We start from the raw sequence: 12468 nt of genomic DNA on the forward strand, positions 1-12468 counted from the left end.
TTACATTAATATTACATTATTGCTTTGTCTTATGACAAAAATTTGACAAATTATTTAATTTAAGTGTGTTAACAATATAAAACAATGGTATCTTTAGAACTGTTAATTTATATACTAGCCAATCAGGATGTTTTAAAGTTCTGTGTATGAAAGTTTATGAAGGGTTTCCTTTAGCAAAGAAAAGCTTTTGTCTGGCATCCTAAATTTCATAGATAAGCTAAGATTAAAACTGAATTGAGGAAATACAAACTGTATGATAGAGGTAAGACATGTGAGTTATTTGTAAGTTAAAATGATAAGTATAGTTCAGTCTTCTTAACAATGTACAAAAAGATAATATATTTGGATCTATTAAATTTACATGAATTATTAACATTAAATATTAAAGTATTAAATATTAATAAAAATAATATAAATAAAAGTTAATAAAATATAAAATAATACATATAAAATAATAACAGAAATTCATGTATTAAATTTAATATAAGAAAATAGTATAAATAATAAAATGAAAGAAAATATTAAAAACATTAAACAAAAATATTAGAAACACAAAAATAAACAAGAAAAACAATAATAAAATCTTGTATTGCCAGATGCTGGTGGCTTACATCTATAATCTTAGATACTCACAAGGCTGAGAACTGAGGATCACAGTTCAAAGAAGCCTGGACAGGAAAGTCTTATGAGACTCTTGTCTCTAATGAACCACCAAAAAACTGGAAGTGGAGCTGTGGCTTAAAGTTGTAGAGTGTTAGCCTTGAGCAGAAAAACTCAGGGACAGTGCTGAGGCCCTGAGTTCAAGCCCTACATCTGAGGCAATGCTGTCATTTCAAATTTGATCTATGTTTGCTTAAGTTAAATAAATGTCATTGTATAATGGGATACATTTGTACATAAGCAATATTTTGTCATTAGCATTGTTTCCTAAGCTTGTGAAAAGCCCAAACTTATGCTTTCCTTAGAATACTTTACCAAACAAACTGTACAAGAAATGTATCCAATGCCTAACGTATGAAACTTTAACCTCTGTGTACATCAGTTTGTTAACAAAAATTAAAAAAAAAAGAACACTTTACCAAGATGATGTCCTCTGAACTAAAATTGTTAGTGTGCTAGGCTTTTATGGGCTTATTTGTGTGCTGCTAATTGTTTTATAATTCTCATCCTTGAAGGTAATTAGATGTGCCTAAACTCTGTGAAAGTCCAAGCATGGACACTTCTGAGTTTCTTCTCTTATGAAAACAAAGCAAATGAGAACTTTCAGAAAGTCTAATCTGAGTCTCGGAAGACTATCTCCACATTTGTATCTCCTGGCTTTTTTAAAATTATTTCTTTTAAAATTTTTATTTTAGAGTTTTTTTGTATGACAGATTATCTCTCTATATAGCCCAGATTGGCCTAGAACTGTATAGTCTCAAACTGGTGATCTTCCTACATTAACCTTCCAAACACTGCATTGTTTTCATCTTTTCAGTACATTGTGACACTAATATGGACAAGATGGAGACAGAATACTCTCTCTCTCTCTTCAATTGTAGCCAAAACTATAAATAAATTCATTTCCTTACTTCTCTCCGCATATGTCATTTTCTCCTAATGTGGCTTGCTCAGACCTACAGCCAGGTCTTATGGCAGGGAGCAACAGCGACACAGTAGGAGGGATGTATGCTGAGCTGGGAATGAAGATGAGTGATAGAACACTTGTCTAACACACATGAAGGCCTAAAGTCTCTGGGTTCAATGCCCAGCAAAGAATAAAAAAAAAGAGAGAGATGCAAAGGCACACCACACCAATGCAAACATGCCAGTAAGCGTTAACAAACACTGTCACTGCGTGGCATGTGTAGGCCATGAAGGAAAACCTGTTTTGTTATTGCAACTAATGACATCAATCTCTAGTTCAGAAACTGCCTCAATTCTTAGGACACCAATGCTTACTTATTATATATATATATATATGTATATGTGTATATACACATATATGTATATATACATGTGTATAATTTTGATATATAATTATATACTATTATACTATATGTTACATATAAAATATATTCTTTATTGTTACTATACTATATGTTATGTAACTTATATATAATGTGTATTATATATGTAACATATAGTATATAAAATATATAGCTATTTGTTATATAGTATAATAATATATAGTCTATATTACATATAGTATAATGTTTTATAATTCACATATAATATTACATATATTATGTAGGCTTTTATAGTCTAGGCATTCACATATGAAAATGAGTCTATGAGACTTTGGGAGGAATGCAGTTTCTAAAATGTATGTAGATCACAATAGCTCAATAGCTATGCCCGTATGAACACATAGATAATGCTAAGCAAAATGAACTCCAAGTTACCGAAATAAGTGTTATATCATTGTTACAGTTATTTTCAACATGCCATGTGAAACTGTACCTTTTTTTCCCTCCCGTATTCCCTTCCTGTGGTTTTATTCCTGCTATTACTGTAACCAATCTTAGTACCCTGGATACTGTATATATGTGTACTGGAACTAGGGAAGGGAAAGGGATTACCAAAATCGAGAGAGAAAGGATAAGAAGACAAACCATTGCAATATTGACACTTACAAAACCAATTGGTGTAAACCAACTGTGCAACTCATGCGGGGGTGTGTGTGTGTGGAAGTGGGGTGGGGGGAGATGGGTGGGGGAGAGGAATGAGGGAGGAGGTAACAAGTTGGATAAGAAATGTACCTGCCTTACATATGATACTGTAACCCCTGAGTACTTGACTTTGACAATAAAGAAGATGAAGAAAAAAAATAAACCAATGGATTAAAAAATAAAATGCATGTATAAACACACATAATCAAACACAAAGAAATGAGAGGGCTGAACAGATCAGAAACTATATAGACAGATGCCTTGCAAACCTTCCATTCTTGGCTTTCAGTGTCATATTTAAGGACTCGGAAGTAATCAAGAAAAGAAACAATAAAAAAATTCTTTATATCCTGTAACTCCTCAATTTCTCCTGGTATTTGACAGAAATGCAAATTTCTAGAAATATGTTCTTTGTCTTCAAGATTTCCATGTACTACCATGAGATTTTCATAACTACATCTCACAGAAGTATCATGTCTGAGTCCCTCTTTTACTTTCCTTTTTCTCATTTACATATTAGAAAAAGCAATGAGATATGACCTACTTAATGTTGCAAAATAGTTCAGTAGTGCTATTTTTTTTTCTGTTAAGAAGTAGAGGAATCTGTTAGTTCAGAGTTGATTGCATCAAGGGCAACTTTCTATTTACCCACCATCACACTAATAGGCTTCTGGACCCTAATCTATAGAGAATAGCAAGTATCCTCAGAGAACTTTGTTTCTCAGTTTTTGTTTTTGCTTTGGTAGGTGCGAGGAGGGTAGAGAGGAGGGAAATGGAAATACCACAAAATCTTGCCCAGACTTCTGGTTTTATATGCATCATGTGGTGAATTCTTCATTGACTTAGTCCCAGCCCTGTGCTGTGTAGGCTATGGCTTGTCGTGACTTCTTAAGCTACATAACTTCACAAAAACCAGAATCTTTCACTTGTAAGAATTCAAGTAATCTGATTTATTATCAACAGTTATAATAGGCAGGAATACTCAGTAAATGCTGAGGAATATAGAAAAGTGGGTTTTCAAAAAAAAAATGGTGGGTTGTTCTTCCCATTATTAAACTGTTGGTCAGGCTTACTCCAGTGCCGCTGTGGCTCAAGTGGTAAAGTGGTAGCCTTGAGCTGAAGAGCTCAGGCACAGTGCCCGAGGCCCAAAGATCAAGCCCCACATTGGGCGCCAAATGCCGGGCTAGGTTTGCTTCCCCTGGCGCGGGGATGCTAGGCTTACTCTCTTATCTGTGCTCCCTTTCTCACCCTCTCCCCTGGCTGCCCGACCTGCAGGCAGGCCAGGTTGGAGTGGGGGAGTTAGGGTAGGCCTCAGGTGCACGTAGCCCAACGAGATCCCCTTTTCTCCCTCCTTACCCACGAAGGAAGCCAGGCGCACGCAGAGTCTTGGAGAAAGCTTCAAGAGCAATCTGGTTTATTCGGGAGGGGCTCACAGTAATATAGTGATGATGATGAGGATTGAGTATGAGCTGGCGATAGGCTGGTGAGCTTGTCCTTCCAAGAGCAGCTCCCAAGGACCTCCCTCATGGGCTAAGGTCACTTCCCATAGTACCGCCCTCTGGGCAAAGCCTGAGAAAAGGGAGCACACGTGCTCGCTGGCGCAAGGTGGGGGATGGTCTCAAAGCTACCCCTTCTGGTTCTGGACCCAGAAGGAGATAGGTGTGGCTCACTTCCACACTGCCCCAAGGATGGGGGAAGGGCGGCGTCTTGGGAGCGCTCTCATTGCCCTTCCTCCCTTAAGGCCAAGATGAATCCCCAACATACTCCCATTGGTTGTTTGCTTTTATACAAAGCTAATATGCAAAAAAAAAAAAAAATGAGAAGAAGGCCTGACTTTATACGAATCTTTGTTTTTCTAATCCCACTGAATCTTATTAAGAGATTAAACTTATTTTTTTTACAATACTGTCCTATGCTTATTCTTTTTCTCTGTCTCTGTCTGTCTGTCTGTCTGTCTGTCTGTCTGTCTGTCTGTCTTTCTATTGCTTGCTTGCTCTGAAACAGGGTCTTACTCTGTAGTTCAAGCTGGCCTTGATCATCCTGCCTCTGCCTTCTGAGTGCTGGAATTACAAGTATATCCCATCATGCTCACTTTCTGTTGTTTTTCTGTTGTTTTCTCCTTTTGGATGATGACAAAACCACCATCCTGTTACATAAGTCACAAATACACAGGAAAAATTGGCTACCTGACAAGTCTTTGTCTCCCCCTATTAGGAGAACCATTAAGAGTTGTTGATTTTGTATTTAAATGCATTATTACCATCTTAGTTCAGACCTTCATCATCTCTTGCTTAATCTTTTCATCTAGTGTTTTGGTGTTCCTTCTTACTCCCCTCATTTATTCCAATCAATTCTCTAGAGACCCAGAAAATGACAAAAAGAATCTATGCATAACTGATCAAATAACCCCTTCAAATGATTCTTTTTTTTATTATCTTTTATAGCCTGATGCTCAACTCTCATTGCATATTAGAATTGTGGAAATAAAACAAATGAATATCCTGGCCTCACTCCCAATTATTGTTGGTGTAGTGCCTAGCTAGCAAAACATAAATCCCCAAACAACACTGGCATTGAAAAATGCAGAGTCTCAGGTTGCACACCTGACCTTTTAAAGCAGAATTTGCATTTTAACATTCTGCACTTCCATTTAGGTGATTCTGCTCTTCCTCTGTGCTCCACAGATGGACTCTACTAGAGGGAAGCTTGATTCTAGCTCAGGGAAATCAAGAGTCTTTACTTCAGCTGAATCTCTGTTCTGGTGTCACCTAGTCAATGTGGAAGGCCTTCTCCAAAACCTCTTCTGAAATAGAACATTGTCACAGACACCACACACACACACACACACACACACACACACACACACACACACACATTGTCCCCTCTCCCTCTACTTTACACTCTTGCTCTTCATTGCATTTCAACAACTCCATAGTGGAACATATTTGTTACTGTTCTCCTTCTTTAATACAGTAATTCTGTAAGGTGGGAGGCTTGATCTGCTCTGCTAGTTGCTGTCACTCCAGTCCCACAGCAATGCCTAGTATATAAAGCATTCAGTAAATATTTATCTATTGAACAAATGAATGAGTGAATTCTGACTTAGATCAGAAATGTTTTAAACAATATTTCCTAAGGCATTTTTCCGTGATGTTAATAGATGCTACACAGAGAAAAAAAATTGGGTTAATTAGGTGAACAGTTTTCTTACTCTAGGACTCCTTTTAGCCTTTACTGAATTTCTCTAAACTTTAAATGTTTAATCCTGAAGCACAGTTAGTATGCAATACATCCCCAACACAGACCTGTAGGTATGAGGTCATCTGCACACATGTGGTAGGAAATGGTGGATCTTGTACTTCCTTCAGAGGTCCTTCCTTGTGTTTCAGTGTTGTAACACACTCACTGTGTGCTTTCTCACACCCCTCTCTGTTGTAACCCAGTTTCTTTATGAGGTTCTTAAAAGCCCTACCCTTCTCTTATTGCACAGGGTTCAGAGGACTTCTTTTTAAAATTATGTTTCTTCTTCTTTTTATTTTTTGTGTATCACAAATAACAACAGATGTACCAGACCTTCTGGAAAGACCTCTGGCCTGAAGCCTGAGTCCTGGGACTGCTTCCAGGCCTTGCTCGCTGCCCATTCTTCCTGGCACAAATCCTGCTCTTCTACTCTGGGACCACTTGTTAGAATCAAGAACAAATTTTTTTTTAGTTTTATTGGACCCTGTGTTTGATACTTGGCCAGCAAACAAATATAATAGCTATAATTTATGAACTCCTCCTATGTGCAAGGCCCTCAGGATTTCTCATTATTCTGTTCATTTTACAGGTGGGAAATGAGGTCCATTGGGACTGGAATACTTGTCTAAAGCTATTTAGTTGGCACAAAGCCAAACTAGGATTCAAACTTAAATTGTAATTTACCAGCTTATCTTGTCCCATCATACTTACCTGACCATTTGTAACCTACAACTGCCCGTTTCAGTACATCTACATCATAGGGCTATGAGTGAACCACCATCTGTGGTACTGAATCTCAAGATGTCACATCCCAATCTGATGTCATTCTACCAGGCTCTTTGGATCTCTATTATGGTGGTATAAATATGATACAGTTAAGGTGATATTAAAGTAAAGCTTCAATGTTCATATTCCTTTCATGTAGAAAGTATTTGTTGATCATGTCAGGCCCTACAAAACACTTATCCCCTAGAGCCTCAACTCCCACAGCTCTTGGGGTGACATAGACATGTATGAATCGGGGAATCTAATCTCAAGGTTTGGATGTAGCATAAGTGACAGAATACTTTACTTAGCATGGATGAGTACTGGCTTTGACTCCTAGCACTGCAAAAAAGAAAATGCTGTTGAGAAGATTAATCACAAATCTGATCAGAACTCATATAGAGAGATCTGTAACTAGACTTTCACATGTGACTGAACCTTCCTTTACTTCATACTAGGGTAGGATGCATACACAAATATGTGTTTACCCTTGTCTGAGGTACATGTGTGGAAGTGACGAAAACTAATATATCCAAAGTGTTGGACTGTACACTGATATTGCTTTACTTACTGAACAGAAGCAGGAAGCTAAACTTATTCTATAGCATTTCACAGCAATAGTCAAACTGAACAGGGAAAAATCATCATTAAAATGATTTTTTAATATACAAAGACCATGACTAATTTATAATTATGCCCCAAAGCAGAATTTAAACATCTGCACACATATACTTAGAGTTCAAACCAAGTGTCTTTAAAGTAACCTCCACCTGTTTCTCTGATTTCATGCCTTATTAGGTGCTAAAAGAGAAGAAGGGAATTGTTTCTAAGGAGATTAAAAATAAGAAAATACTACTCTAGAAAAGAACTATTCCTAAAGCATCATCAATACATGATGAAGATGGGGCCAAATGATCCAGAAAGCTTTTAAAGCCACTCAGTAAAGAGCACAGAATCTCCCGTCACTGAAGAAAACTGTTTCATGCTGTAGCACCCTAGGGCTCCCTGAGGGCCTCCAATTCCACTCCTGGAGGAAACACACACACACACACACACACACACACACACACACACACACACACACACACACACTCACATTCATTACTACCAAAGACTTTTTGAAAGCCAATGTCAGGTGAGTTCTAGACACATTTCTAGACACTTCTTTTTGTCTGCACATCATCTGTATGGAAGGTATGCATTTCTTCTAGGGAGTTCGGGTAAGAGAAAGAGAAAAATCACAAGAACGATGTTTGTGTGTTGTGTTGTAATGTGTTGTTGTGGCAGCTGCCAGGTGCTTGTCAGTATTCACCCATTTGGACCCGTGGATTGCACATCAAGGTGGATGGTTCCATCCTAGGTGGGCACAGAGGAGTCAGGAACTGAACTCCAAACCCAACACATACTCCATGCCCTCTTCCTACCTCTTGAAAGCAATTGGCTTCATGAAAGCTTTATGACTTTCTGGTTTATTTTGGTTGAATGGTTTATAAACCCCTGATCTTTTGCCTAGTAGGCAGTGTCTTGAAATGTCTGAAAAGAAACTGTTGCTATTCACATACTTATCCCTTTCCCTGAAAGTATATGTCATTTTTGACTCACAACCTCTCAGTTCATTGTTAAATATCTGCTTGGGCTTCTAAAGTGCTAGGGGTTGAATTAGATGCTGGGCTTATAGCTGTGAACTGGCATGGTTCTCACCTTAGTCTAAAGAGGGAGTCCAGACTTTAATCAGTGTTGTTAGTTACTTTCTGGAAACATATGGTAAAGGATTCTCTATAGAGAAGGAGGCACCTTGCTTAGTCTGGATGCCACTGGAGACTACTCCAAGAGAAATAGTGAGCACCAGTTAAAAGGATAAACAGGTCTTAGATAAGTAAGAAAGGGAACAACACGGCCCAACATAAAAGGCATGCAAGAGGCCATTAATACACAACTATCTAACACAGTGAACCAAACAGAGGCACAGAAGAAAAAGACCAAGGGTGGTGGCAAGGTTTTAGATCACATGACTGCATGGTAGAGACACTGTCTGAGATATGACATGGGGGGAAAGGGGATAGGGGATGAATCTTTTCTCCCCATCTCACAGCCCTTGGCAAAGGGCAGGGCTAGAGGGCTAATGTTTAAAGTAGGTCCCCCTGTCCTTATCCATCGCTTGTATAATCCATTTCCCAGTATAAATCACCAGATCCATGTGAGGCCTGTTTGTTTTCCTTCCTTAGATACTTCAATACAGCAAGATTGAAAGTCTGGGTCAGTTGGCAGAGAGGACCTAAGCCATTTTCAGAAAAAAGGATTCCCTTTGCAGTTGGTGGCAAGGCCGTTGTATGCCAGCCAGTCTGACAAGCACAGAGCAACCATGATTAGTAGTATAAATCTCCACTCTGTACTCCAAGCAAGAAGCAGAGATAGGAGGCAGGCTGGAAAATGAACAGCTTCTACAGTTACAATGTAAAAAAGAAGGGTGAGCTTAACCAACTACTTTCTAGCTCTTAGGTGTTTGGCAGCTGGGCTCTGAATGCTATTCTTACAGTAAACTCTCTTTGGCATTTCAAGGGATTTTTTTTTTACATGCAGATACTTGCATTTTGTGTGTTCTCTAATATTTTTATTATTGCCCAGCCCTTGCCTTATGATACTCCATGCAAGGACTCGCATCTACCACCAAGGGACAGCTGCTGCTTGCTGCCTTCTCCTGGAGGGAACATCTTAGACTTTTACCCTTAATGTCAACGACCCTTGCCAGCAGGAAGTAGCCAGAAGGAATCTGTGTTCTTTTTCATAACTATGAAAAGGCTGAAATGTAAAGAATGCCGGGAAGGCTGTGCAGGTGCCTCCCCACTTCTTTTTTAAGTCTCCACCAGCGCCTGTGTTACCTAGGTAACTGGCACACCTGGAAGCAGTTACCTCCCCCTTCTCTGATGTCACATCCTGGACCTGCCCCATCACAACGCCCATCAGACCATGGGAGGGTCTCAGGCTCTGAGGTCACATATGCATATGATGTAGCCACACCTTCTACCTGGCCACACCATTGCTCCCGTTCCCTACTTAAACCTTCGGCCAGACAGCTCCCAGCCTACTTTGGCCACATGTGTGCAAGATGGGGCAGCAGTTCAGAATAACTTTCTGTCCTGCCTGAAAAACCATCCTGTTCTCTTCTTCATACCTAATTAAGTCTAACACACACTTTACTATTTTCTCTATTTCTAATCTTGTCTCTCATCCCGCCCCCCCCCCCCCGTTCTTGCCAGATGCAGTGAAGAATGAGACATATCATGAAGTACAGGCAATTCCTTCTAATAGATTCTATGAAAAGGTGGAAATGCGATCCTGTGCCATCACTCTAACTTTTGCACAGTTACGAGGATCTGATACTTGGGGAAGAAAAAAGACCTGTGCATTTAGAAGGTACCAACCCCATCTTCCAATGCTGCAGCTAGGGAGTTAAGAGAGGACATTCTAAGGAAGGTAGGGACATTATATTATGGAAAGCAAGCCTGGAGAAATAAATAGCTGTGACAAGGGCCTTCCAGGTGCTTCCATTCTGTCTAGCACTTTAGTGCTGACAAGAATACCACCAGAAAGGATTGTATCTCCATCTTGCAGAGGAAGATCTGAGACAGTGGTGCTAATCATTCTCCTCCTCTCCAATCACACTTCTGTGACAGAGGGATTACTGCATTCAGCAGCTTCATGTTGGAGAGAGTAGCTGAGAACTCACTTGTGGTTTTACTTCTCCCACTGGGAGCATCATCAAAGGAAAGTTCTAGCAATCAATCAACAAACACCTGTGGGCAGAGAGAAGGGAATGAAGCCACGTTAAAAATGAATTTGTGTTTTCTGAAGCACCATTCAATCCAGGAAGATAAATGGAGCTGATTTCTAACCTAGGATTCCTCCCTCTACTTTTTTGCTCACCATCCCAAATAGGGGTTATTGCGTGAAGGAATTGGGGCTCCAATACTGGGATACACTGCTCAATGAAGGGATTTCTAAATCTCTGTTTTACTCATTTACCAAAGGGGGGAAATGCCTTCCTTGCAGGACTTCCATAGGGACTAAGTCAGATGATAAGTTAAAGGGGGAGGGGTGGGGAGGTGGTTGTGAAAACTGTAAATGAACCACCACTGCCTTGATTGGCCATTGTAGATTATTCCTGATGTGCATATGGACAGTCTCACCTCTGGATGACAGTGAACCTGAGGAAATGCATTTGCTGTGAAATGAAGCTATGACAGGTACTGTGAGTGACATACAGATGGACTGCCTGGACCTTGTGGCTCATAAGGTTCCAGGAGCTGCCAAGGCTTCTCTTACCCAGAGTTCCCTCTCTGGTTTTGTATTAGTACCCCATTTCTATGTGTACTTGTCTAAGTGCACCATTTTGTTTTGCTTTTTTTTCTCCAATGAAATCCAGACACTCACTAACTTACACCATGTAAAACCCAGTATAGAAGCACAAGCAGAAGAGTACCTCTGCCTAGAGCAGTCAATGGTCTCAAAACTCAAAAGCCAAACAAAACAAAACAAGCAAACAAAAAAATCCAATGACTCTACCTAAGACATAACATATACAGCATTGCTCACAGAAAAAAATTAATCCTTTTCTGGCTAATACAAATTATCCTTGGAAGTTTAGGATGTTGAACTACTTTTTTCTTTCCTTAAGAATTTGTATTTGGATGGTAAGTATGTGTGTGTGTGTGTGTGTGTGTGTGTGTGTGTGTGTGTATGTATGTGTACATATTATATAAAGCATCATTTAAAAACTATATTTCATCAATATAAAGAACAGAATATTTGATCCTTAAAACTTACCAAATACCTTTACTACCTGATAAAAAAAAAATTCCTTTCCAGAAAATGAGAAGTTTCCCATGAGAAATGTATTAAAAGCATGAAAAAAATCTGAAAGATTATCATTTGACTTTAAAAGACTTTAAAATTGCTACCTCACCTCTGTTTTAATACCCTTTGATCAATTCGTCCATTATCAAAGCTTTCAGCTGGGTAGGGAAATGGCACCTTCTCTTTGTGGCCGGCTGGACTATGAAACTGTTCCTCCCTGAAACCAAACCAGAAAAGTTGGGTCAGAGGTCATTTAATGGGAGCCATCACTGTTATCTCACAATGACACTGCTGGTAGTGATTACGTGATCCTCATCTATGTTCAAGTTCATATGATATCTGTGATTCAGAGAACTAAGAGGAAGAACTTCTGGATTCTCATAGTGGTTCCTACATTCCAGGAAGGAGATGGATGCCAACTCACCATGTTTTCACTAGGCTAGAGTATTTTAAAATAGTATAAGAAAATTGTTACAATTATACAATGAAGATGATTTTTAGTGGACATTACTATAGATCAAAATAAAGTGTTTAACAGTGTTAGATCTTCCTCTACTAGTTGCTATTTTGAGGGGAGGCTTATTGTCTGTAAAAATGTTTCCATCTTAGAACTACACTCCTTTTGTTTTCCAAGGGATGCAACTTGAGCTCAGAAGGGAAAGTCACATTTTACTAACATCGTAGTAGTTCCAGAATTCTTAGTCATTATTTTTTTCTAAGTTTTAGTTCAGTGATATTCTACCAGATTCCTGATTTTTGAGTCACGAGGCAACTGCAAATTCTTTCATCAATTTCATATTCTTATCATTTGCCTCGTTGTGAATAGATTGTCAAATGTTCTGTCCAGATGGGGGCCACAAATCCTTTATAAATTAACACATCAGGAAGCCACCGGTCATTTGGATGGAATTTTTCTTAAGTTAAAACTTTTCTGCTATCTCTGATCAAGATTACCATT

At 38.9% G+C, this 12468-nt stretch overlaps 1 protein-coding gene across 1 annotated transcript in view; it reads right to left on the reverse strand.

Moving 5' to 3' along the window:
• Positions 1–12468, reverse strand: part of Samd3 (sterile alpha motif domain containing 3) — a 58980-nt gene that overhangs the window by 43489 nt on the left and 3023 nt on the right. Inside the window, exon 3 of the mRNA XM_048354652.1 lies at positions 11620–11733. Coding sequence (XP_048210609.1) covers positions 11620–11733 — 114 coding nt within the window. The remainder of the gene's footprint in view (positions 1–11619; positions 11734–12468) is intronic.

The sequence above is a fragment of the Perognathus longimembris genome, chromosome 9, assembly GCF_023159225.1.
Source record: "Perognathus longimembris pacificus isolate PPM17 chromosome 9, ASM2315922v1, whole genome shotgun sequence".
In the NCBI taxonomy this organism is placed as follows: domain Eukaryota; kingdom Metazoa; phylum Chordata; class Mammalia; order Rodentia; family Heteromyidae; genus Perognathus; species Perognathus longimembris.